The 27,398-nt window shown below is 45.5% G+C and overlaps 2 protein-coding genes across 5 annotated transcripts in view; one reads left to right on the top strand and one right to left on the bottom strand.

Annotated features, from left to right (window-relative positions):
- Positions 1–2,061: 2,061 nt before the first annotated feature.
- On the bottom strand, positions 2,062–4,682 carry LOC119815085 (60S ribosomal protein L39-like). The gene has a single exon (XM_038331266.1). It carries the CDS (start codon positions 2,390–2,392, stop codon positions 2,150–2,152), a length of 243 nt encoding a protein of 80 aa, XP_038187194.1. The 5' UTR covers positions 2,393–4,682; the 3' UTR covers positions 2,062–2,149.
- Positions 4,683–6,023: 1,341 nt separating this feature from the next.
- Positions 6,024–27,398, top strand: part of Shld1 (shieldin complex subunit 1) — a 67,037-nt gene continuing 45,662 nt past the window's right edge. The window contains exons 1-2 of one of the 4 annotated variants that reach the window (XM_038332067.1): positions 6,024–6,139; positions 12,108–12,292. In XM_038332067.1, the coding sequence (XP_038187995.1) occupies positions 12,112–12,292 (181 nt within the window). In that variant the 5' untranslated portion in view covers positions 6,024–6,139; positions 12,108–12,111. The other 3 variants (XM_038332069.1, XM_038332070.1, XM_038332068.1) reach the window with 3 other exon arrangements.

Below are 27,398 nucleotides of genomic sequence, written 5' to 3'. Positions count from 1 at the left end.
AAAAAGGGAAACTCCCAAAGTTAGGGTTGGGGCAGGGTTTTGTTTTTGTCTTTCCAGGAGAATAAAAGCATACAACTAAAAAAAATCTAAAGACCACTAGACAAATGAGACATCCTCAGAAAAAAGTCAAATTATCCAGAGAAAATGTCCCAAGAGAAAGAATAAATTGACCTAATGATATAGCACATTTCCAACAGGATAAAATTGCCTAAAATCTTCCCAAATGTTTGTTTCTGCTGTTCTCTACAGATATATAAGGCAAATGGTCTCTTTGTGGTCCTAGTTCAATTAAAAATTAAAGCTGTCTTTGAAGTTGGAGTGTGATTCTCTCCTTTTCTAAACTCAAGCATGTTTGTTAAAGGAAAATCCAAAATCTCTGTCTCATGTCAGAAGATCCACCTGATATGGCACAGAAGAAAAAACAAATTTAAGGGCCTATTCTATTGCCACTAATCTCATAAATTTTTGGCTTTATTTTGACTCTTTAAAATTTTTTCTTAAGCTATAAATATTATCTCAAAATTTTTTTTTTGGTTTTTTTTTTTTTTTTTTTTTTTTTTTTTTTTTTTTTTTTTTTTCGAGACAGAGTTTCTCTGTGGCTTTGGAGCCTGTCCTGGAACTAGCTCTTGTAGACCAGGCTCACAGAGATCCATCTGCCTCTGCCTCCCGAGTGCTGGGATTAAAGGCGTGCGCCACCACCGTCCGGCCTATTATCTCAAAATTTATAAGATTAATATATATATATATATATATATATATATATATTTAAATTTCTGTTTAAATGGTCATATAGAGTACTAATTCTAGAAAAAGGCTTCATCTAGCTTTCTGTACATGATTTTGAGCCTGAGTCTGAATCAAGTAACTAGGAATTAAGTTTGTGTACTCCAAATGTACTTAACAAATTGTGGTCCTTTAACCTTTCTGAGATACACTGCATATGACATTTAAAATGTTTAAAGTATTTTGCAGTGAACTGTAACCATTCCTAACTGTAACCTTTGACATCTTAAAAGGATGATGGGACCCCACAACAATGATTCCACCTAGATTGTGTTAAGGCCACTAAGCTGACAAACACCATCCAAAGATCAGCTTTGGATTACAAACTGCTCAGGACAGTTCCAAGGTGACTAGCTGAGATGGTCCAGACTCATGCACTTCTCCAGCCAGGACTTCAGGTAAGCCCTACACTTTCCCATTACACAGAGACTGGCAATAAATGATACAGTTAGCCCTCCCAGGAGTTGGTCCTAACTCGATTTCCTCAGGGTTCCCTAGAGATGCCATTGCCTACCCCAAGACAACAGGAAGCACTCTAGAGAACATGACACCCACATTCCCAAGAGGTTCGATGGGTGGTTTTGGTCATTCAGTGGGTTATGGATATTTGTCATCATGGAGAGGAGTTAGTTACAAGTTATTATTGGTGAGGGTCAGGAAAAAAGTTTAACAAAGGAGATTAGATTCAAGGATCTCATTCTGAAAAGAAAAAGGAGGGACACAGAAACAACAGGGCAAAAGGTTAGATTATTGAATTTACCTTTAAACTTAAAAAGCAACTAGTTGGGGTGAGGGACAGACATACCATCAGACAGACCTTACATGGGAAGGAAATTTATTGGGGAAGAGAGGGGGAGAGAGACAGTGATAAGCCACCTCAGAGAAAAGGCAGAGAGAGCAGGAGTGGTCAGAGTGTGTCTCTTAAAGGGACCTTTGAAATAAATAAATAAGAAGAAAAAATTCAAGAAGAAAAAAAAAAGGGACCTTTGCACCTGCGTACAGACTACATAGTGACACAGCAACCATAGGACCCTGGGCTGGCCAGGGAATTGCCTGAGGAGTGCATCCTGCCAGTAACAGGGGCCAGCATACTGCCTGAATCCTAACACTCACCACCTCATCCCCAGCCTTCCACCTACACACTGATGCTTATGTTTCTTTTAAATACTCCATGCTTGTTCTTTCTCATCCTGACTTTTTCTTCATCATAGTTTTTTTTTTTCAAAAGGTTCTACATTTTATTACTGGAGAAACCACTCCCAACTTAAACAAGATCAAGTCTCCAGGTTGAAAATGTTGAACTCCATCTTACAACACTCATCGAGGACCACGATTCAGCGTGAGCTGTCTTGCCATTGTTGACTCCTTACAGAACCAGCTTCGTTCTCCTCCAGTATCTTCTCTTGGAGTTGTACCTGATTTTGTTGCCAGTTTTCATCCGAATCCACTGAGGAATAGGACAATTTTGCTTTTGTTTCTTGGCAAGGAATCGCTTGATTCTGAAAGTCTTGTGAGAAGACACGGCGAGAAGCTGAGGCGGGCAGACGGCGCACGATGGCGGAGGAAAGGCAAAGAGGCTCCTCATCATAGTTTTGTTCTTTAGGAACATTCTTCTCTCCCTTCTGGTCTTTGCGATATTTCAGGTCTCAGCCTTAGAGTTTTCCCTCCAGGAACCACCCCTGACTTGTCAAATAGGAGTTGACTGTTCCTCCCAGAGGACCTACCTTACTTTCTTCTACTTATCCCTTTAAATTCTTTTACACTTTCTTCATTTCCCACAACACAGTAGCAAGGTCTATGTTTTGCATTCTTCTACCCAGATCCAAGTTCAGTAACTCAGGTTGACATGCTGCTGTGGGCAGGAATGGGAGTAGTCCCTCCCCAGGTAGCCTTCTTTTCCCACCTACACTTGACTCAGCAAATACACTCAAACATGACGCTATCACCTGCTATCAGTGGAGTAAAAATCTGCAGCCTTTTGCCATTATCACCTCTGTCTGATAAACAATTTAAGTGTCTACTTTACCTCTCATGTGTTTTGATGCCATTTTTCCATCATGAGGCTTGCTTTTCCTATGGTGCTTCCTGGAGCAAAGTTCTGAAGTCTAGATAACGTTGTTTACCTGTAGCCTGCTTCTGACTATCCTCATCTACTACTTTCTGGGTACCAGAAATGAAAACTGATTGAAGTAGTCATTGAAGCAGAATCTCAAGTTGGTATAGTGCATGTCCCAGCACTCAAAAGGCTGGGAGAATGACTTGAATCTGTCCTGGGGCATTCTGTCTCCAAACAGAAAAGGGAAAATAACAGTAAATCTTAGATCAACAAAACAGCATGTTAGTCAAGTGTGGTAGTGTATGTCTGCAATCCCAGGTATTCAGAAGGCTGAAGCAGGAGGATTGTGGATTCCACGCCATCGTGGGAGTGATAGATGGTTGTGAGACACCATGTGTGTGCTGGGAATCAAACGAGGGTCCTCTGCAAGAGCAGCCAGTGCTCTTCACTGATCCATCTCTCTAGTCCTGATTCCCAGTTCTTTTGCCATTGTTTATAAAAAGGTTATAGAAGTTGAGTTAAATTGAAGTTTTATACTCGTATGTTTTTAAGATCTTATTTTTAATTATATATACATAAACATGAGTATGGGTTTGTGCACTTGAGTGTAGTGCCCGAGGTCAGAAAACAGAGTCAGATGCCCTGGAACTGGAGTTACAAGTGGTTGTGAGCTACCTGATAATGGGTACTGGGAAGTGGACTTAGGTTCTCAGAAAGAACAGTACATGCTCTTGATGACTGCTAAGTCATCTCTCAAGCTGCTATATTTGTATTTTATGATCAATTATCTCTGCCATCAGCTAAGCCACCTATTTCAGTCACATGTCTTTCAGCATGGAAAAAAAAATCTTTTAGTTGAAAGACCAAACTAGCTCTTTCAAAACAGGGTGAGGTCCTTTGAAATTATCTTATCTATGTGTCATGTTCAACTTTGACCCACCTAATTACTCTCATTTGGGAAATCAGCCTTAAGAAAGGGAAAAGGACACATTACAAAAGTTCAAGGGTTACATAATAATGAATCTGAAAGCCTATTATTGATGTTTCAATCATTTGATAGTGTAAAACATAATTAGATAATAAGTTGACACTTGGGCTGCTATGAAAGAGACTGTGAGGTCCTAACCAGACGCACAGATCTCTGAGGGGCGTTTGAGTTTTACTTCCCAGTGAGCACCAAGTGTCACTCACCCACTCAGCAGCACCTTAAATATCTACAAACAGCAGAAGGTTGGACTGCGAGCATGAAAAGCACTACTAACATAATGCCAGCCAAGTGAGAAATACTCTGAAAGTCTTCCACAGTGGCAGAAACTACAGTTCATTTCCTGGCACCCAAGGTTGTGAGGCCATAGTAAGCAGCGAGCCTATTGCAGATTTGGATGGCTAGTAACTGATTATCCACAGAATCTACAACCACTTAGAAGACAAGCCTCTGGGCAAGCCTGGGAGGAACTTTCTACGCTGGTTGATTGGGGTGGGAAGAGCCACCCTAACTATGGACCATTCCATGGGTAGGACTCATAGATGGAACACAGAGGAGAAAGTGAGCTAGCATCTGTCACTCTCGGCTCCCTGGCTGAAGATGCATCCTGCACCTGCTGCCATGTTTTCCCAGCTGGGCTAGACTGTGTTCCTGGGAACTGTCAATCAAAATAAATCTTTTTCCTCTTAATTTGGTTCTTGTCAAATATTTTGTCACTTAAAAAAAGGGACTAATATGACGACGCTAGGGGTAGACATATTAATCCATGGCCCAGAACTATCCTCAGCTGTCTACGCTAAAGGAAGAAGTAAGCAAGCATCTTGGACATGGAGATGCAATGAGACTTAAAGCCCAGACTCTGGCTCTCTTACTGACAGCGTATGACTGTAGCTACTGAACCTCTCTGAGCCTTGAGTTTATTGCCTGAAAGAAAAGAACAACTAACTTCTTGAACTACAGCTTTCACACGTACAACTTTTGCTGGGTACTGAGTCCAGACCCACGTAGATTTAGTGGAACATAGACTGTGGAGACATCAGAAGTTTCTTTGGCTTCATTCTCTTTAAATTGTGTGAGTTCGCTGCTGACCTGAAATAATTTCATTATACCTAACATTTGTTCCAATCTCTACTTAAGAATTGCCAGCTATTAGACTGACATTTTATTAAGCTAGATAAACAAACAAACAAACAAAAAGCCCCAAGGATTGGCAATGCAGTTCAGGGGCAGAGCACTTGCCTAACCTGCAGAGCCCCTGGTAAGCAAGAACCCCAGCACCCAAGCAAGCAAACAAACCAGAAGCTAATAAACACTGCAGGGAAGCTGTTTCCTCTAGACTGCAGTATTTCCTCATGATTGGAGGGAGAGTGGAGGCTCAGAAAATCCATGAACCCACAAGAAACTTACAAGACTTTTGAGGGACTTCCCCCAGTGTCGGGATAGGAGAGTTTTCTGTAACATAGCTGCCTGCGGCTTTTGTAGAAGACGCCACTAACAGCCCTCATACGTCATCACCTACGCGACGATGGGCGGTACTCGAGTCACTCCTGTAAGTAACACAGCACCCATGAAATAGTTGGTCCCAATCTGGACTTGGAGGTAATAGTTTCCTTGGTCTGGCATTGTCCTCTCTATCTGGGATACAAAAAAAAAAAAAAAAAAAAAAAAAAAAAAGTCTGTAGTCTGACTGTCTGCTCCCCAGCGATGACAGACTTATTAATCATGAAAACTCAGTCAATAGCTTAGGTTTCTTTTTGGTTAGCTCTTATAAATTAACCCATTTCTATTAAACTTTGTGCTGCCCCAGACAAGAAGAATTTGCATGCTCTGTGACTTAAGCCATGTCTTCAGCCCCTCAAATTTTATCTTTCAATAGTCAGTTCCCTTCTTGTCTTTTTGTGTGGCTCAGAAATTCTAGCCCAAATAGAATCCATGCAACAATATTAAAATATTTTCTTTCATCCTGTTTGAGAAAATTTTGTTGGCCTTAAGAGTTTATGATCGTCTGGCCTCACTCAACCTCCTCCCCAAGAATGGGGGTCAGAGTGGACTTCCAAGGCCGGTTTTCTTCCTTCTTATCCTCTTTAGAAGACATTTTTCATGCTAACAGAATTCTAGTTCCTTTGATGCCCGCCAAACGAACTTACAGACGACTTGCCTGCTGCAAAGGCCAGGCAAACGCCCTCAGTTAAGATGGCCGCAGCTGCCTTGCTTTGCCCTTTTCTGACCTCCGCAAACACTACTTCCTTTTAAACCTCGCTTTTCCCAGAACGAAGATGGAGCCGGCGTTTCCGGTTCCGGGCTCTCGTTGTGGGGTGAGTGACACGGGGCCTGGAGGAGGAATCTCTGCTGCTTTTCTCCTTTCCGGAGCGCCTAGGGAAAGGAGCAGGGAAGGGAGGAGCGGCTCTCGCGACACTTTATTCCACGGGTTTTCCCCGGCACCTGCCCCGGCCCCTCCGCCCAAGCCCTGCCCACTGCACCCTTCTTACCTGCGCTGGAATTTAGATGTCGGGATCAGGACTAGTTCCAATTATTGTTGTTTTGTTGGTTTTGCTTTTTTGAGACAGTGTCTCTTTCTACATAGTCCTGGCTGTCCTGAAATTCACTATGTAGATCAGGATGACCTGGAATTTCCAGGTCTTTCTGCCTCTGCTGGGATTAAAGGCCGGGTCTATTCTAATTTTAAACAACGATATTAGTAATTTAATTTTCATAAAGTCCAAACTATAAACTACAGTCCGTTTTGTACCTTAGCGGTACTGTGCAATTATCATCACAACCTTGGACTGTTCATCACCCCAAAGAAAACTTCTGAGGAACATAGTCCTGAACCTGGGAGCCACCTGCCCCAACCCCAGTCCAGTGACCAGAACGCTGTCAGTCTCTATGGTTGTCTAATTTGCATGCTGTATAAACGGAATCAAACAGTATGTGACTAGCTTCTTTGGCCAGGGATTTGTAAGGCTTGTTGTTGGGACTTTAGAGAATTGCATTTCTTTAATGCCAAAAATGCATAACTGTATTGAATCCTATTGCATATTTTTATTTTTCTAATGGTCAGGACCTTCTTAACTACTATTTTCCAAAGTACTCCACCGACTGCCCATCAGTGTGGTTTTACTTCGGGGCTAGCTATTCTCTTTCGCTGCCTTTGTGCCAGCACTATGGTCTTCCTTACTTTAGAGGTTTCTCTTGTTTGGCCTTTTGAGACAGTGTCTTGCTACACAGTCCAGGATGGCCCTGAATTCAAGGCCCTCCTGCTTGTGTGCCCCCAGACACTGGTATCCATCTGGCTTGTACTGATTTCTCTTTTTGTTTGTTTGTTTGGTTGGTTGGTTTGGTTTGTGGTTGTTTTGGTTTTTTTCTTCCTTTAGGTTAGTTTAGGAACTAGGAGCATCATTTTTATTTTATTTAATCTTATTTTGTTTTATTTCATTTCAGGACAGGGTCTCATTATGTATGTAGCCTTGGCTGGACAGGAACTCGCTGTGTAGATCACCTGGTTTCAAACTCAGAGATGGGCCTGTCTCTGCTAGGATTAAAGGCATGTGCCACAACCCCTGGTGAATAATACGATTTTAAGACACTAGCTTCTGATGCATGAACCCAGAATGTTTTCCTTTGCTTTAGTTTACATCTTGAGCTTACTTAATACAGCCCTGTTTGATTTCTGTGCTTTTATAAATGAAAATGGGTTCTAATTCACCTTTGAGGTTGTGGATTACTAATGTGCCTTAATACAAGTGATTGTGTGCATGTTGGTCCTGAATCTAGCAATCTCGTGTAAGTGGTTTATTTTTTAATTTATTTTGTAGAGTCCTTAAGGTTTTCTGAGTAAGATCATGTCTTCTGGGCTTGTTTGATTTTTGCCCTGAGGACTGAACCCAGAGCCTGGAACTTGCTAGACAATGCTTTACCACCAAGCCGCCTCCCCTACCCCTGAGTCCTGTTAATGGGGATAATTTTACGGCTCTTTCCAATCCGGACACCTTTCATTTCATTTTCTTGTCAGTTGTGCTCTCTAAAACTTCCAGCACAACACTGACCAGAAATGACAAGCGTAGACATTCGTGCTTTGCTCCTGATTTCAAGATGAAAATGTTTAGTCGGCCTTAATGACCATCCTTACTATGGATTTTCAGAACTACCCTTTATAAGGTTGAAGAAGAGGTTTTCTATTCCTAACTTTTTGAGTAATAGTATTTGTCAAAAGTTTGCATGTGTAGTTGAGAGCATGTCATTTATTCTATTAATAATGTGCAGATGGATTGGCAGAGGTTAAAATAACTCTGGAGGCTGAGGATGTAGTTCCCTTAGTAGAATTAGCAGAGTGCTCGCTTATCATCAACAAAGCCTTGGATTTGCTCCCCACTACACACAAACCAGACATTCACCTGTAACCCCAACATGTCAGAGGTAGAAATAGGAGAGTCAGAAGTTCAGCCTCATCCTCAGCAATCAGCAAGTTCAGTCAGCTTCAGATACATGAAACTGTCTAACCCAAGCAACCAAAAAAATAAATAAAATTTCAGGTGTTAGTTCCATCTAGTCCTAAAATATAGTCATTCCCTTCCATTGTGTGTGTATGTGTGTGTGTGTGTGTGTGTGTGTGTGTGTGTGTGTGTAGTGGAGGACTGTGGGAGCTGTACCTCCAGTCTCTAGAGCCATATCCTTCGTGTACACTGTTGATGTTCTGTAGGGACTCCTGTACATGTGTTTGTGATACAGGGCTATAGTCTGCCTGCCTTTCTTTCTTTCTTTCTTTCCTTCCTTCCTTCCTTCCTTCCTTCCTTCCTTCCTTCCTTCCTTCCTTCCTTCCTTCCTTCCTTCCTTCCTTTGTTTCTCTTTCTCTTTACATTTCTTTTTGTTTGTTTGTTTTTCAAGACAGGGTTTCTCTGTGTAACAGTCCTAGCTGTCCTAGAACTTGCTTTGTAGACCAGGCTGGCCTCAAACTCACAGAGATCCACCTGCCTCTGCCTCCTGAGTGCTGGGATTAAAGGCCTGTGCCACCACCACCCGGCTCAGGGTTGTGGTTTTTTAGTGGTGTTAATGTTGATGTTGTTCTTGTGCTGTCTTTTTCTCTCTTTCTTTTTTTCAGAAGAGAAACTATGTAAGTTCATTCTGTAGGGCTAGGAGTATAGTTTAGTGGTAAGGCACACATCTGGTGTAACGAGGATCGGGCTCAATCCTGGCTTTCCTCTGTCCCACTGCATTCTCTGCACACATTCGCTGACTCTCGGACAGTGTATTTAGAAGCAGATGTGCATATGCTTATTTTATAGTGCCAAGGGTTCTGCCTTCCGCAGGGTTGTTTTTTACTTTGTTTTGGCACAGTGCTCAGCTTGGAATTGTGAGCATTTAGTGTAAGTGATTCAAAACACAAAGCAAAAATACCACAGCAGTTATTCCTTTCATTAGTGCCATCAGTTTGCTGTTCTTTGAAGGCAGGCAGAATATACTGTTCGCATCTGTGACATTTTCCCTCCCTTCCACAAGCCTCCTGCACCAAAGCGAAGCCAGAGGTGCCATGCAGAGGTCCCTGCTGAAGCTCCAGGCTTGCTCAGCTGTCAGTATGACCTGCAGAGAGACCGAGAGACGGGATGTTCTGTTTTGGGGGAACTTATCTTTCCACTCCTTTTAGGAACGATCAGCTGATACTTTGGCTGATCCTCTGTCTGGGCGAGAGTCCGCAGCCTGTGACTGGGTGTCCTTGCCAGGCGTCGGTGTTGGTTTGCTTGTACACTTGCTGTCTTTGCCTGATGAGCACTGGGGCTGCTAAGACTCAGGAGGCGGGGGCCTTCACACTGGCTCAGTCAGTGGGAGCAGCATGGGAGTCCCATGTACTATATACTTGACAAAGGTAAACTATCCGTATTACACTGCTCATGAAATTGCCTCTTCTATTAAATATATGTCTTTGAGATCTTTCGAGTTCTACTATTTTATTCTTTTTCGTTAGTTCTATCATTTTAATAGCTGTGTGGTGTTCCTTGATTTGAAATAATCCTTTCTTCCAAAGCTATTCCTTGTGTTCTCTCTACTCCCTTGGTAACACAGCTGTGGCATCCAACTGTCTCTTCTAATTGACGTTCAGGTCCTTCTTAACACGTCTCTATTCATTCGGTTATTAAGGTCTGGTCTCCTTTTAGTTCTTTTTGTTTTGTTTTGTTTTTCTTCCAGTTTTTTTTTTTCAGTTTTTCAAGACAGGGGTTCTCTGTGTAGCCCCGGCTGTTCTAGAACTAACTCTGTAGACAGAGCTGCTTTTGAACTCACAGAGATCCACCTCTGCCTCCCAAATGCTGGGATTGAAGGCACACATCACCATTGCCCAGCTTTAACTGTGCTCTCTCTCTCTCTCTCTCTCTCTCTCTCTCTCTCTCTCTCTCTCTCTCTCTCTCTTTCTCTCTCTCTCTTTCTTTTGAGACAGAGTTTCTCTGTCTAACAGGCTATCCTGCAACTTGTTTTGTAGACTAGACTGGCTTCAAACTCACAGAGAACCACCTGCCTCTGCCTCCGAGTGCTGGGATTAAAGTTTAACTGTGTTCTTAATCTCCCCCTTATTCTTGACTCATAGGACCCTGGCCTATCTCATACAGCCCTTCTCCCTTACGTAGAGTACTGCAGGGTGTGAATGTCTGTGGCTCATGGGATTGCCTGCAGCCACTATTGAGCAGGCTCCCATCCTGTCAGCCCATCTGTTTTCCAGTTACTAAGTGTACAAGCATAAGGGTGCACACACAACCTTTGGATGGCTTGTGACAACCCTAACACCAGGTACATGGCCGTGAGCTCATGAGAGAGGAGGGCAGGAGTGGGCATACTGCAAAGCACTTCATGTGGAGAACCAGCATCCCACAGGTTCAAGAGCCAGGAAGGGAAGTGCTAAGGTTTTCTTGGTTTGTTTTTTAATTTTATTATTATTAATTTTTTTGTATATGGGTGTTTAAAATTTATTTTTATGTGTATGTCTGCATGTGTGTCTGTGTACCACATTCATGCTCTGACCTCAGAGTCCAGAGGTAGGTGTCAGATCCCCTGGAACTGGAGTTAGAAATGGTTTCAGTTTTGTAGGCCATTATACAGGGGCTGGGAATTGAACCCAGTTCCTCTGGAAGTACAGCCAGTGCTCTCACCTGCTGACCCTGATTTTAAACAAGAATTTTTCCAGTGTTTCATCCAGCAAATTACCCCTGAGGACATCAGAGCCCACCTAGAGAGTTTTTGTATCCAAGATGCTGACAGAAGCTAGGCCTTTCCTGTCCTTCCTGGAGTTGAGAGCAGAGTAAGAGGGCTCTGTGCCCATCCAGTGAAGACCACGTGGCATTCCTCAGTGTACAAATCACCCTATGTTGGTGATGGTTTGTCTGTCTGATTTTTGAGATAAGGTCTCAGACTATAGAGGCTGGTCAAACTTGTAGCAATCCTCAGCCTCCTGAGTGCTGGGATTATTGAGCGATCACACTTAGCATAAGTGATCCTTCATGCTCATTTGAAACTCCCAATGCCCCTGCTGATTATGAGTCTAACCTGGTTCTTCTTCTTCCCACTTCTCCCCATCCCTTGGTTTAATTTAATTTAATTTATTTTCAGTCAGGGTCTCTAAGTTTGTCTAGGCTGGCAAGTGTTGTAGCTCAGACTGTGATCCCAGCACCTGGGAGGCCGAGGCAGGATTGTTTCCAGGCCATCCTGGGCTACACAGTGAGTGCCAGGGCACACCGGGCTACAGTGTGAGATTTTGTCAAAAAAGAAAGAAAGAAAAGAAAGAACAACGAAAACCCCAGAAACCCCCTAAGACCCAAAAACTAAAACCCCAGATATTCTTGTTGCAGTTGAGTTCTTGTTCCACACAGAACCTCACCAGAGAAGAGTATGATTGGACATCCCAGTGCTAGCATGTGGTCTCCTTTCACAGCTGCAATTACATTTATAATATATGTTACTATTGATGTTACGATTTGCTTGTTTTGAGACCGTGTTGCTGGTTAACCCAGGCTACCCTCAAACGTGTAATCCTCCTATGTCAGCCTCCCGAGTTTTGGAATGACAGATGTTTGCCAACCTAGGTCCTAGCTGAAATTTGGACTGATTTTTCCTCAAGTGAAAGTGTATTGTTTTACAGTCAAAGGAACTTGGTGTCCAAACACTGGGTGACAGGGAAGGAAAGGAAACACCGTGTCTTAGGGGAAGAGAGTGGCTGGTCTCCAGGACTCCCCAGGTTGTAATCTAGGGCAGCTCCTGCTGCGCGCAGCCTGTGATGTTGAACTGCTTTGCTTTCCCTTGCAGGCCTATGGAATCCCAAGCTGACACACCCAGCAGCCAGTCAGTGGAGAGCTATTCCTTGGATCTCCCAACAGCGAGTGACTTCAGAGGTCCTGAAGCAGCCCCAGCAGCCAGCCAGGGCGCCAGCAGCAAGTCTCTGAGTTCTCTGGAATCCCATTCTTTCCCTTGTTCTTCAACTGCTGATCCAGGTAATAAGCAGAGTTTGAATCGAACTGACTTTAACAACTAGCAGAGGAGACACAGGCATGTGGTAGTTCTGTTTCTCCACTTAGGAGTAAGTTTTTACCTCACGTAGAAAGACACTTTACCCAGCAACACTGTGGAGAAGGACTTCAAAGAAATCTCCCAGAGTGATGGTATATAGGAACTGGGGATGCAGAGGTGAACGCCTCTGGTCCTTCCCTCAGGGAGATCAGAGTTTGGGGCAAGCCATTGACAAAGAGGACCAGAAAGGGAAGCAGATCTTTGATATTCCTTCCTGGCCCCGTTCTGATCTCTGTCCAGAAGTGCTAGGAGACAAGAGGAACACTCGGTTTGACAAGGAGGGTGGAACTGTGCTTTGCTCTTTCAAGACCGCAGAAAACAGAAGTGTGAGCACTGTGTGCTGTGGGTGATGAGGATGATAGAGCTACCTTTTTGGGGTGACTTCTGCCACGGTGCAGCTATGGTGGGTTCATATGTTCCAGAGTAGGGATGTGAGGATTAGAAATGTTAGGCAGAAGAAACAGAGATAAGAAGGAAACACAGAGACACAGGATAGTCATGGGAGGGCAACTCAGTGAATCCTGAATGCTGATTTTCGAGTTCTGAGTTCCCCCACATTGATTTTTCATACACTTTTATACCCCAATACAAAAGGGGGGAAGAAGCAAAAGACTGCTTTAACATGACACAAAGAGCAGTTACTGCTCCAATACTTGAGACATCAGCCATTAATTCCTGAGCAAAGTATTTGATTTTGGGGTAGTGAACCCACCCAAGACCAAGTATCCTGCAGGGTGTGACTTCCTAAGTCAAACCTCCTATTTCAAAAAAAGAAGCAGAAGTATGCTTGAATTTTCTGACCTATGGTCAGGGTGGAGCGGATCCATCTCTATGGGCCATCTTAATGCCCAGAACACCAAGTCACCACACCCTAGGTCAGGATCTCTTGTTTGTAGCCATACCTGTTGTCAATAACTTTGAAAGAGCAAAGTTGATATTTTAAGGCTAATGGTAATTTAATTACTGAGCTGGAAAGCCCAGCTGGAAAGCCCATCTCTTGCCTATTAATTATCTAATCTATAGTCTACAAACCTGGATTCAAAGTTTAAATGTACCAGTTGCTGACCTGAGCTTGCTAGGTAAACCAGGCTGGCTTATTCTAACTTTGAAGTCACAGAGACCCAGCTGTCTCTCTGTGTCTTCTGAGTACTGGAATTAAAGGCGTGTGCCACCACCCCTGGCTCCATAGAGTCTCATGCAGTGAAGACTAGTCTTGAACTCCTGGTCCTCACTCTGTCTTCTGAGTGCTGGCATTACAGGCACATACTTCGATGCCTAGCCACGCATAGTTTGGATGCAAGAGCCTGTTTTCCATATTTACTTGTTGACCTGTTTGCCCTCCTGTCACTGCAAGTTTGTAGGCAGTCGTAGTTGGGGTTTTCCTCCCTGTAGCCCTGCAGCAGATTCGTGCCCACAGTTTCACCTGCTCTGACAATTCTGGACCGTTGTCTGCTCAGATCCAGGCAGGCTTGCCTTTGCGTTGATCTCCAGTGCTGTCCCCAGAGCTGCTGTTCTAGCCCAGATGCAGCCATGTTGGTTTGTGTGCTTCCTGTCCGTACAGTAGGGAAATTCCTCTTCCGAGGACTATTCCAACTGGGCAGTCCCTGGGGTAGCTCTGCAGTGGCCTGTGGCCCCAGTGCACACTCAGTAAGGAGCACTTGACTCTTTTCCTGCCGCTCGTCCTTGACTCCAAATAGAGTCAGCCTTATACAGCTGGCAGGGATGGTGGGGGCTCGGGATGGAGGGCTGAGAGTGAACTTAGTAGCTGGCCTCCCTAGCTATTAAATTGGATAGGATCCAGGAGCTGACCATGAAAGTCTGGTCATGAGCTGAGGGCTCAGTGTTACAGCACTTCCCTGGCATGCCCGAGGCCCCCAGTTCAATCCAACACCCGAAAATTAAAGCTGCGTTAGAATTCCATTGAAGTAACTGTCCACAACATCTCTAGTTGAAATCCAGGCAGGAGTTGGCAAAAGAGTAGAGTATATAGTAATGGCGCAGGGCAGCCACTCCAGGCAGTGGCATCCACCTGCAACAGGTAAGCCAGTAGGCATTCACCAAAGCCCAGACATGAGCTCATGGGGTAGGCAGAGCACAGGTGGCTTATCCAAGGCCGGGGATGGGGGAGTCACAGTTCTAACCCCTGGAAGAGTGGCAGGCCAGAGAGGACCGGCTTCACGCTTTCTGTTCTATGTTGTTTGCTTGTTCATTTGAGACAAGGTCTCAGTTACAGCACAGGCTAGCCTGCAACATCACAGGGGCATCCTGGAGTGGGACTGGCACTTCGGCCACTTCACATTTCACAACCTGCTGAGAGGTCATGACCCTGCTTGATGGTGAAGCTTCTGCTTCAAACCTAGATAGATGATTGACACCGTGCGTCTTCTGGCGGACATTTGAAAGTAAAGCTGGTAACTTTTTAACTTTAACAAAGCCTCCTTCTATAAAGTTCCCTGAGACCTATCATCAAAACTGTCTATGTGCAAAACCACTGTTTTGTGTGTAGTCCCAGAAAACCTGCGCTCTGCTTTGATATGAATTCATTTCATAAGGACTCTCCACCGGCCATATTGAAGTGTGGATTTCAGAGGCCGGAAGCTGTGTTTGCCCTGGAGTTGCAGTCCTAGTTTCCTTCCAGCCTTTCTCTGTTCGCACCGAGTTCTGCCAAACATCAGGGAGAAGCAGAGTTGATGCATGATGGGGCTTGTCATGGCCACAAAAGAGTCAGGCCAGGTAGATGCCCCTGATTCTGGACCACAGCTCTTCTAATTAGTGAACCTGCTGCTAAATCCCAAGCTGGTAGATTACCAGTAGTACATTGGGGTTTTCACTGGTGTGTGAATTTACTGCTGTGCCATGTACATGAATCAAACCTTAGATTTCCCCAGAGCTCCAGGTGTCCTGAGTCCATACACAGTGGAGAATGAGCCCAAGCTGTTGCTTCTCCAAACCCACCTGTCGCAGGAACCCACAGAGCCAGGATGCTGGCCCTTTTCATTTCTTCGTCCCTTGATTGTTCCTCTTCCCCAGGCACTGGCCACCACCTCATCTACCCATGGGATGAAGCCTACTCTGGCCCAGAGGCCCATGGTCATGTCTAGGAGCCCTCACTGGGTGTGTCTCGTCGTGTACCACTGTTCATGCCCTGGAGGAGGCTTAGAGGCAGAGGCACGAGTCTTTAGAGCACTTTCTAAGAAACTAATGTGTTATAAGAATCCCAGGAGTAAGCCAGAAAAACCTCAAAAGTTTCTTTTGTTCCCGTCTGGTCTACAAAGGCAGGATAGGCTGGGCTGTCATCTGCATTAATAGCTGTGTGTCTGTCCTGAGGTTACCAGTTAGCCACTTCTCAGGAAGTGCTGTTGAAATAAACAACCATTGCCTCACACAGGCATAGGGTCATGAAACTCTGCCCCATGCCTATCCCGGTAGATAAAGCAGAAGACTCAGTGCTGCCAAGAAGGTCTTCCTGGGACACATTTCCATCCTAGTGTGTGAGTCTCTCTAAGATTGTCCGTCCTCAACCCTGGCAGTGGCCCCAAGCTCTCCTGTAATCTAGTGGCTGTGTGGTTTGTTCAAAATAACCGATTCAGCAGCAGTGCAAGGCTGTAGAGGTTCTCAGCCTCTGAGCACAGATCCCTGGGGCTATTTTATAATCCTGGACTCCTGTTTTCAGGCTGAGCCAAGTCTTAGAGCCTTAGCTGCCCGGTTCCCTCTTCGGGTGGTCTCTGTCCTTGATCAACTCCTATTCGCTCCACGAGCTGTTGAACAGGGATCCACCCACCCCCTCCCCAACCTCGCACGTGGCAATGGACTCAAACTCCTTGCCTGTTAGTTACTTGTTGTCCCGGCTGTAGGAATACAGGGAAACATAGATATGAAGATGCAAAGAGCCATGGTAACTGATGAATTGTCTCCACTAAATATCTCAAAGGCAAGGTCACGAGGTTTCGTAGGGCACAGTCCTCTGTGTTCTCTTAGGGCTTGGTAGTCAGGTAGGTCCTGTAGCGTATCTTCCCAGGGCCCACGGAGCCTTGTCCTGCAGATACCCGCAGTGCGTTCTAAAGCAGAACAGAGGCTTTCTCTGCAGTTGTTTAGACGTGGCAGGACAGGCGGAGGAAATCTTGGCACTTTCCTCAGACTAGAACTTTTGTCTGAGAACAGTGCTGGGAGCTGGAAGGCAGACAGCAAGCCTAGTGCTAAGCACAATGAGTCTTTGATGATTAAAGGCCCGAGCTGGCAGGTGGCTATAAACTTTACCAGCGCTTGAATGTCCTTTGAGGTTTTTGGGGGGAGATAGGAGGTCAGGGGAGTCTGTCAACATCCCAGTCTTCAAAGGTAGCCACATAATTTAATATTGAAGAATAGGTAAATATGCTTTATCCTGTTTAGAAATCACATGGGATCTCTTTGTAATTCTATAAAATTCTCTTCCCATAATGGAACAATTAAAAACCCTTACAGTCAGTACTTCATAGAAGTTACATAATAATTGTAAAATTTTAGGTTTGGGACTGAGAGGTGGCTCAGGGGGTAAAGTACTGGCCAAGCAAGCTTGAAGGCCTGAGTTCTTGGGTACACGGCACGTGTGTGAAAACAGGCTGTGGAGGGGATCAAGACAGGCCAATCCTGGGGTCTCACTTGCCAGCCGCGGTAGTCTAGATGGTGAGTTTCCAGGTTCAGACTCTCAAGATAAGGTGGGAGGGGCTGGAGGAGAGGGGTCATGAGTTAGAAGCATGCACCCAAGGTCTATTCCCAGCACCCGTGTCAGGCAGCTCTTACTCACAGTCACCCCAGCCCCAAGGGATCTGACACCCTTGTCTAGCGCTGTGCACTTGCACTTGGATGAACGAACCGACACCCCCACCCCCACCCCGCACACTGCACACACTGTGAAACATAAAATACGACTTTAAAAACTTAAGTAGAGAACAATTAAGGAAGACAGTAGATGCCAGCCTTTGGCCTACACAGGTGCACGCATGGGCAAGTGCAAGCGTGTGCAGTGCTTGTGCGCACACACGCACAATCCTGTGTCATTTCTCTTTTAAGAGTCAGGCTGTATGGTAGACATGCAAATGATGTCAAAGAATTATTTTGATGAAGATATAAGCAATATCTAACATACTGGCTAATAACACCCCTCCTTCCCTCCCTCTCCCTCTCCCCTCCCTCTCCCGTACTCTCCAGGATACAACAAGGAAAGGGAAGCATAAGGCAGTGATCGTGAACTGATTCTCTGAGACAGGACTGGAAACAAAGTGGTGTTTCCATCACACGGCCTGGCTTTTACTTGATACATTTGTTGTTTTGCACAGCAGTATATTCCAGTGTTGGCTCACTCATGCCCACCCCCATCCCTCCCTCCCCTTGCCAATTTAGCCAACTAGAAGGGAGGTTCAGTTCCGGAACAGGATCCTGAGCTCTGCCCTCTACTGGTAGAAGGCAGCTATGGTTTCTGACTGGGGGCGGGCATTGTGGTTGAGGGCCATGGGGTTACAGACTGCTGGGGCTCCTGGTCTGCTGCTCTGGCTCCCTCCCTCCCTCTTTTCCTTCCCTTATTTTTGCGTTTATGAGCTATCATCTCACTATGTGGCCCAGACTGGCCTCAAACACCTCATCTTACTGCCTTAGCCTCCTGAGTGCTGGGGTTACAGAGCTGGTAGTTGTCAAAAGTGCTGTGGACATTCTTCGGTGACTCCAGGCTGAGACTTGGAAGGGATGGTATGCTAGCCTCCCATGATGCATGCTTCTGTTCACTTATACTGTGGGTCTTCAGGCATGCACTCATCTGAAGAGTTTTCCAGGGCCAAATGGAGTTTGAAAACCACCCAGCCCACCTAATCTCATTCCCACATGGGAAAGCTGACTCTCAGGATGCAAAACCACCAAAGTCACCAGCAACCTGGAAACTGTTTCCTGATTGGCCATCTTGCAAATGACTTTAACAGTCAATTCCTTGTCCCATTTTAAAATATACCAAAAGCCAGGCATGGTGGTACATGCCTTTAATCCCAGCAGAGGCAGGCAGATCTCTGTGAGTTCAAGGTCCACCTAGCCTACATAGCAGCTTCTGGCCAGCCAGGGCTACACAGTAAGACCCTTTGTAGAGCTGTGTATTTGAGTTCCGAATGGCAGCTCATGTTAGTCACCGGAGGGGGTGATGGTTTTAACCATCTTGAAGAGCTCGGGGATGCTGCTGCCATGAGTGATGGCCTCCTCTGGTCTTCACCTTTGAATTCCAGTGCTCTCTGTGAGGGCTAACAGTCTAAAAAGGAAATCTCAGCAGATCTGAAAAACAAGCAGGGCTCCTGCCATCAGACAGGGCTGCAGGGCGCTTAGATGCAGAGCCAGTGGGCAGAGTCAACCACCTGCTGACTCAGTCGCTTTCCTCACTGGCTCCTGCAAGTGAGCTTATGTTCAGGACTTGTTCAGCTCTGTCTTCCTCCAGTGCAAGGAAAGACTTGACTGCTGTAGTCAACCGATACTGCACCTAATTCACCACAGGCAGTAAGGGAAGGCAGTGAACATCTGTCCCTTATTGGACACCTACTCTGTAGGAGCTGTGTCATAGGTGTTGATATACATGTATGTGTCTGTGAGCGTCTGTATGTGTGTGTGTGTGTGTGTGTTGTTTTTGTTGTTGCTCTTGCTGTTGGGCAGCAAATCCAGGGTGTCCAGTATGCTAAGCAAGTGCTCTAATACTGTGCACCCCAGTGTCTTGTCCCTTTTAGAACAGTACTGTTCCTTCTTAGCACCACCCCCAAAGAAGTAAAAACTGTTCTGACCTCCATGTTACCCCTGAGGAAACAACCTTGGAGAGGCTGGTGTTGAGATTTTGTTTAAAGAGTGCTGGAAAGCTGAGACTCAGATCTGGGTCAGGCCAAGTTCAAAGGCAGGACTTTAAAGAAATGCAAACACGAGGTCTGAGTGAGGGCTGTGACCCTTCCCAGCTCCTTCTGCTGACTGCCCTCCAGTATCAATCAGTACTTCTCAGGGGCCAGCCATGCCTCCTGCCTCACTTGAGACACACACACAGACAAAGAGACAGACAGACAGACACACCTTTCTTTCCTAGTTCTGCTCTGTGGAAGAAGCACTACCTGAAGACCAGCCGTGGGGAAGACATTGCCTTCCCGGTTAGTTCAGTGTCATGTTAGGTAGGAGTTTGGATTCCAGCTGTTGGCTGGAATGAGTGAAACCCTTCTTTTGCCCAGAAGACATTTTCTTCCCTGCATCCAGGACCGTTGGCCCTTTGTCCAGTGCAGCTGCCCTTTGGTGCCCGGGTTCCAGCCCAGGCCTTTGTATTTTAGGCAGATGTCACCACTGGGCTGTTCAGCCAGTGTCCTTCCTGGAGTGTTTGAACACTGCTGACGACATGCTACGGAATCCAGCATCCTGGAGCTCTGTCTGTCAGGGTAAATGCTTTTGTATTCACTTCTGGGCTCCCTGTGCTTGACTGGCGGTCGCCACACAGTAACTGTCTGCAGCTGCTGTCTGCCAGCTTAGGCCTTGACCCGTGAGCAGATTCTCAGGCAGCGCCTGGTTTTTAGAAGACTCTCAGTTCAGGCTGCTGGACTGAATACATGAAATTTGTTAAGATTTAAAAGAAATAAGGGCTGGAGAGATGGCTCAGTGGTTCGGAGCATCGGGTGCCCTTCTAAAGATGTGGGTTGGATCCCAGCACCCATATGGCAGTTTGTAACCGTCTCTAACTCCAGTTCTAGGGGATCCCACATCCTCTTCTTTCCTGAAGATTTTGAGACTAGTTTGAACTACATAGTGAGTTCAAGGCCTGTAGCTGGCTTTCTTTTGGGGCACCAGCCAGCTCTCAAATCATGACATTTACAGACATGGAGACTTATTATAATTAGTTATGATTGCATGGCCTTAGTTTGTATTTGTCCCATTAGCTCTTATAACTTAATTTAACCTGTTTCTCTTCGTTTATGTTTTTCTTTGGGGCTTTTTACCTTTCTCTCTTTTTTCTTTTTCTTTTTTCTTTTCTTTTTTTTTTTTTTTTTTTTTTTTTTGGTTTTTCGAGACAGGGTTTCCCTGTCCTGGAACTAGCTCTTGTAGACCAGGCTGGTCTCGAACTCACAGAGATCCGCCTGCCTCTGCCTCCCGAGTGCTGGGATTAAAGACGTGCGCCACCACCGCCCGGCTTCTTTCATCCTGTATGTGCTGCTTTCCTGCTTCTTCCGTGTCTGGCAGGCTGGCTCCAGGCTTTCTTCGTCTCTTTCTTCCTTGTTCTCTGCTATCCTCTCAAGTCTAGATTCCTCCCCCTACTTATTCTCTCTGCCCACCAGCCCCACCTATCCCTCTTCTGCATAGCCATTAGCCATTCAGCTTTTTATTAGACCAATCAGGTGCCTTTGGCAGGCAAGGTGAAACAGCAGCACATCTTTACATAGTTAAACAAATGCAGCAACACACCTTTACATAGTTAAAGTAACATTCCACAACAGAGGCCAGCTTGGGATATATAGTGAGATGTTCCCACAGGTAAAGTTGCTTGTGGTTAGATCTGATGACTTGAATTCAATCCCAGAAACCCACACAGTGTGAGGAGAGAACCAACTCCATAAATAAATATAATTAATACATTAAACAAAATAAAATATCAAAACAGTAAGAGCACAATAGGAAATGGAACAGCTTTAAGGATGTTACAGAGTAGAATCTGATCTGTGTATGTCCCTAGGAGAGAGTTTATTTATTTATTCACTTCGAGACAATCTCACTGTGTAACCCTGGCTGTCTGAGAACTCACTATATAGGCTTGGCTGGCTTCGAGCACACAGATTTGTCTCTAAGTGCTGGGCTTAAAGTCTCATGCCCTGCTGGGCTGTTTCTTTGAGACATCATTTCACTGTGTTGCTTACAATTGTCTTGAGCTCAAATCCTGTCTTCTCAGCCTCCCAAATTCTGGGATTATAGGCTTTAGGCCACCATGCCTTAAGGGGATTGTTCAGTCATTTCTTTATTTTTAAGGTTTATTTTTACATTTTAAAATATGTGTGTTTGTCTAACTGTGGGTATGTATATGTGAGTGTGTGCCTGTGGAGGTCAAAGGTGTCAGATTCGATTCCCCTGGATCTGAGATAATAGATGGTTGTGAGTTACCTACAGTGGGTTCTCTGCAAGGCCTCTACCCACTGAACCATCTTTCTGCCCCAGGAATTGTTTCTTAATTCAGCAAGTATTTCCTAATAAGAGTCCTTAAAATTATAGACTTAAGAATACATCTAAAGATTGTTTTTCTTTTTTCTTTTCACACACAAACATACCACATACATATACACAGGTATATGTGTATACAGGCAGACATACACACAAACACCACAATACACACAAACATCCACTTACATACACACAGGCACACACATGCAAGACATATATACACACAGACACAGCACAAACATTTACAACACCCACACCCACACACACACACACACAGAGGCAGACACATACAAACACAAATACACAAATGTGATTCCTCCTTTAAGACCCTGGTGTAGCACCTCCCCCTCCACCAGCCCGCTCTGTCCGTCCTAGGCGGTGTGACCCTGTTTGTCAGTCCAGTTGCTGCACGAGGACAAGCTCTTGACTATTTTGCTGTCCTACAGAATAAACACAGGCCTACTTTTGCATCTCCCGTCCACATGACTGTGCTCTCCAGCTGTTGGGGCCTTCATAGGTCTGCTGAGAACCCTCAGTGTGGCCATGTATGAGCATGTGGGAGTCTGAGGCAGATGGATCCCTGATTTCAGGGCCAGCCTGGTGTAAATTATTATTAGGTTCTGTCTCAGAAATAAATATATAAATAAATAAATAGTTAAAAATCCACACCTTCCTATGTGGGATCCAAGGACCCACACTTCCTCACCGCTTCGACTTTGTACCCACAGCGTGCTTAACTCTAATTCTCTAATCTTCACTTTCGGAAAACATCTTTGTTTTTCATGGCAGGCACTTTCACGACTGAATGATCTCCCCTGTTTTCCCTAAGATAACCGTTTCTATCACATCCTAGCACTCTGGGTCTTTTGAGTGGCAAACATAAGGAAATGCTGAGAACACGCATGCACCCGTTTCTTCCAGCATGTTAGATAGTTGGCTTCCCAGGGTCTCTCTTTCTCACTTTTTCCTAACATTTTATTTTTCGAGATATGGGCTTGCTCTGTATCTCCAGCTGGCTTCGAACTTGTGATCCCCCTGCCTCCTGTGTTGGGATTGCAAGCAAGTATGAGTCACCACGTTGGGATTTCACAAAGATTGTTTGGGAAAGTGACGATTACAGAAATTTAGTAAAGCGCGGTGAGAGTCCAAAGTTGAAGACGTTGTGGACTGAACAAGGCCACTGCCGCTTTAGGAGACCAGTGTGGGTGGGATTGGCGGCACTTAGTCCCCAGTGTTTAGTCAGTAATACGTACACCGGTGCCTGGACTTGGCACTGTGTGTTACTCTACTGCCCTCTTGTGGTTGCTGCCCACATAGTTCAGTGGGGGGGCAGCACTTAGTGAGTCAAACCCACATTCTCTGCTGTCTTCGTCGTCCTCTCCCTTCCTCCCTTCCCCCCCCCCCGCCACACACACACACACACACACACATACACACACACACCACACTGGGGATTGAACTCAGGACCTGCACATTTGAGGCAAGAGCTCTCCCAGTAAGCTACACAGCTCTCCCCTCTCACGTATTCTTTGTAGAAGCTGTCTACTAGAAGTAAAATTAAACATTTTGAGGAGATTCATTTTTTGAGATGGGGTCTTAGGCTAAAGCCTGAGAAGCTAATTTGTCTTACTGTTCCCAGTGTCATTATGTATATGTGTGGGGTCCAGAAGAGGCCATGGGACCCCCCGGAGCTGGAGTTACAGGAGGTTGGGTGCTGGGAACTGAACTCAGGTCCTCTGCGAGAGCCGTACATGTTCTTAACCACTGAGCCATCTCTCCAACCCCATCTCAGAATTCTTAAAGTTACAGCTTCCATTTCCTTTTGAATTCAAGGCCAGTCTGGGCTGCACAGCAGGACTATCTTGAAACACTAAAACAAAGAATGGGCTGAGGAAGGGCTGTGGAGAGCAGAGCTTGAGCCCAGCACCCCTGTAAAAGCAGATCGTGGTCACACTCACCAGTGACCCCAGGGTTGTAGGAGCCAGAGGTAGGAGGACCCCTGGGCTTACTGGCCTGCCACAGTGACCAAAACAGCAAGCTCCAGATTCTGTCTGCAGGGAACAAGTCAGAGAGAAAACACCCGCCAACCTCCTCCAGCCGCTGCAAGTGCACGCTCACGCTCACAGACCTTGCACGCTCACCCTCACAGACCTCACACACAAAGTGACAGAAAACACTCACCATCCTCCTCCAGCCACTCCAAGTGCACGCTCACGCTCACAGACCTTGCACGCTCACCCTCACAGACCTCATACACACAGAGTGACAGAAAACATGCACCATCCTCCTCCAGCTACTGCAAGTGCATGTTCACGCTCACAGACCTCGCACACTCATGCTCACAGGCCTTGCATACTTACCTTCACAGACCTTGCACGCTCACCCTCACAGACCTTGCACGCTCACCCTCACAGACCTCACACACACAAAGAGAGAAAAGAAAGAAATGTGTGTATTTGTCTCTCTCGTCCTATACCAAGTCCCACATAGCTCAGGCTGGCCTTGAATTCACTAAGTAGCCAAGGATGGCCTTGAACTTGAGCTATCTTTTGACAGGGTTTCTCTCTTTTGTAGTTCTGGCTATCCTGTAAATTGCTATGCAGACCAGGCTGACCTCGAACTTACAGAGATCCACCTGCCTCTGCCTCTGGGATGTTTGCCACCGTGCCCAGCTGGGCTTGAACTCTTGATTTTACTGCCTCCACTTCGGTGGTGCTGGGCAAGTGTATACATTTTCCTTTCTAAAGCTGGTTCACTGTATCACCCAGGCTGGCCTTGAACTTACTATAGAGCCCTGACTGACTTCAAACTCCATCCCCCTGCCTCAGTCCCCTCCGTGTTGAGATTCCATACATTACCATGCGTGGCTGTCAGTATTTTTGGAAGGGTAAAAGAAAACTGTTTGGGGCAGGCAAAACAGGAATATAAATGTTTGAACTTCTGTCAAATTTGTAATCAAACAGAGGTGATTTTACTATGGTAGACTGGTGGCTGGACCTGGTGACCTTCATTCCTCTCTGAGTGGGAGGAACTGTGGCTGCTGAGGTTTTAGGGCAGTGGTTCTCAACCTGTGGATTGCAACCCATGGGGGGGTGTCAAACGACTCTTTCACAGGGGTCACCTAAGACCATCAGAAAACACAGACATTTACATTACAATTCATAACAGTAGCAAAATCACAGTTATAAAGTAGCGGCAAAAATAATTTTATGGTGGGGCACACTACAACTTGAGGAACTGTATTAAAGGGTCGCAGCCTTAGGAAAGTTGAGAATCACTGTTTTAAGGGCTTTTTTACTTTTTGCCTAGTTCTTAACCTCTCTTTACTCCTCATTTCTGTGTGCATTTCCTAACGTAGCGCTGTGAGGTGGAGTTGGATGCAGTGGGTGAGAGATGACACGCTCAACCCCCACACCACTAAACTCTCAGGTGACACTCTCTTGTAACAGTTTTGACGTGCAATGTCACCCACAGGTTCCTATGTTTTAACACTTGGTCCAGCCCAGCTGGTGGCGCTGTTTTGGGAGGTTTGGGATCTTTGGGGTGTAGGGCCTCCCTGGCTGAAAGACTTACAGCCTGCCCCACTTCACCCCGAGCTCTCTCTGGTATGCTGTGTCATAAGCCACCTCTGTAAGCTCCACCACAGACTGACCCGCCTTGGCCAAAGTGTGCAGCTGGATTTTTCTTTGGGCTGCCAGCTCACAACAAACAACATGGAGACTTATTATGAATTATAAAAGTTCAGCCTATAGTTTAGGCTTATCCCACTAGGTCTTTATAAATCAAATTAACCCATTTCTCTTCATCTGCGTGTTGCCATGTGACTTATGGCTTTTACCTTTCCTCCTCCTGTATATCTTGCTCCCTCTGTATCAGCTGGCAACTCTGCCTTCTTCTCAGAGCTCTCTCTGTCCAGAAGTCTCACCTATACTTCCTGCCTAGCTATTGGCCACTTAGCTTTTTATTAAACCAATCACAGTGGCATATCTTTACAGAGTGTAATCAAAAATCTCAGGACAAAAGTATCTTCCCCGCCATGGTAGACAGTACTGTCTACAATAGGAAGCCAAGTTAAACCTGTCCTGCCTTCATTGCTTCTGCTAGTTATTTGGTCACTGTGGTGAGAGCAGTGGTCTTTGATACACGGATGCCTGCCTTGTGCTTCCTTCCTCCCTCATGAATGTGTGCACGTCCCTCCCACGTGTGTCCCATTCTCTAGGTGGCTGGCAAGCAGTCCTCATTTTTAACCACAAATCTTCAGCTTAACCCGCTGCTTGACGTTTTTCAGATTTGCAGTGGTGCGAAACCGGCTCACATTCAGTAGAAATCGTGCTTGGGGTCTGGGATTTGGATCTTCCCAGTGTTAGTGGTATGTAGTCCGCTGTGATGTTGGCCAGTGGCAGTGAGTGGTGGGGCCCAGCCAGTCCTGCTGGACACACCCATGTCCCGCAGCATATTGTGTTGCTGATTCAGCATGTCTAGTGGGTTAGAGGCATTGAGTGCACTTGTGATTTATGATGCTTCCAAATTACAGTGAGTGCATTTATTAGGATATAACCCCACTGGAAGTTGAGAAGCATTGCTATTATCTGTAATTTTTGCTTCTGTGTCTAACCTTATGAATCAGACATCAGTTTTAACAAAGCACCTCCAAATTTATGAAAGAATTATGTTTAGCTTCAAATAAACCAAGCAGTAGAATTGTTGGTTATTATTATTACTATTATTTATGTGTCTGGATGCTCTGTATGTTTGCATTGTCCAGGAAGGCCAGAAGAGGGTGTTTGACTTGTTTGTGACTCTCTGTGGCTGTTGGGAATCAAACCTGCATCCTCTGGATGAACAGCCAGTACTTTTAACCTCTGAGCCACCTCTCCAGCTCCCAATGGAGGAATTTTGATAGAAGTAGCATGATAGTGTTATTCCAGGGGCTTTGGGGTTTTCTACTGGCTTTGGAGACAAAGTCTCACTTCTGTAGTACTAGCTGTTCTGTCATTCACTTTGTAGCCAAAGCTGGCCTTGAATTTGCTGTAATCCTCCTGCCTGTACCTCCTGAGTGCTGGGTTATAGGCATGAGCCACCATGCTGGCTCCCAGGTACTCTTGCCTGCTTCTGGGCATAGACACAGAGTTACCCCGTCATTGCAGAGTGACAGGAAAGTTGATTTCAGCCATCTTGCTGCATGGTGGCGTGCCCATCGGCCAAGACACCAATATTTCTTCCTTGTATATGAGTTTTTGTTTCTGTGTGTCCAGTAGGTGTGAACTGAGGAATCAAGGGTTGGGAAAGTACAGCATGGTGGCAGTGATGTCTGCCAGCCTTCTGTCCCTACTCTCTCCACCAAGATGATAAATGTGTCTTTAAGACTTGGTTTTTGTAGTTGATAGGAAGTGCCTGGCCTTCAATCCTTTACTTTTTCCTTCCTTGAATTGTTTCATTTGTGATCACATTAATCTGAAAATCATTTGCTGGTGGCCTTGTGACAGGACAGCATGTACCACTTCAGCTGGAGCTCTCTGCAGGGCTGGCCCTCATCCTTGCCTTCGCTTTGTGTGCCCTACTGTGTTGGGCTGTGGACAATTCTTGCCCATGTTGGTTATGTTGAATTATGATTTAAAATTGGCACAGTGATGTCACTGCATTTTTTAATTAAATTGGTCCAGGACAGCCAAACCTACATAGTGAGACCCTGTCTTGAAAAACCAACAACAACAAAATGAAATTTGGAAGTGTGATACACATTCCTGACTTCTGGAGGTAACATGCGCCCCAGTTCTCCTGTGCTGTTTCTGTAGAATGTCCTTGATTGTCTAAGTCCTGATTCCAGGGAGTATTTTAACAACGTTGGAA

The sequence above is a fragment of the Arvicola amphibius genome, chromosome 5, assembly GCF_903992535.2.
Source record: "Arvicola amphibius chromosome 5, mArvAmp1.2, whole genome shotgun sequence".
Lineage (NCBI taxonomy): Eukaryota > Metazoa > Chordata > Mammalia > Rodentia > Cricetidae > Arvicola > Arvicola amphibius.
The sequence above is the reverse complement of the archived record's forward strand: the minus strand, read 5'-3'. Positions and strand labels throughout refer to the sequence as shown.

Bases quoted from the DNA above. Each gene is read 5' to 3' on its own strand.
- LOC119815085 (XM_038331266.1), bottom strand. From the start codon at position 2,392: ATGTTCCTAAAGAACAAAACTATGATGAGGAGCCTCTTTGCCTTTCCT.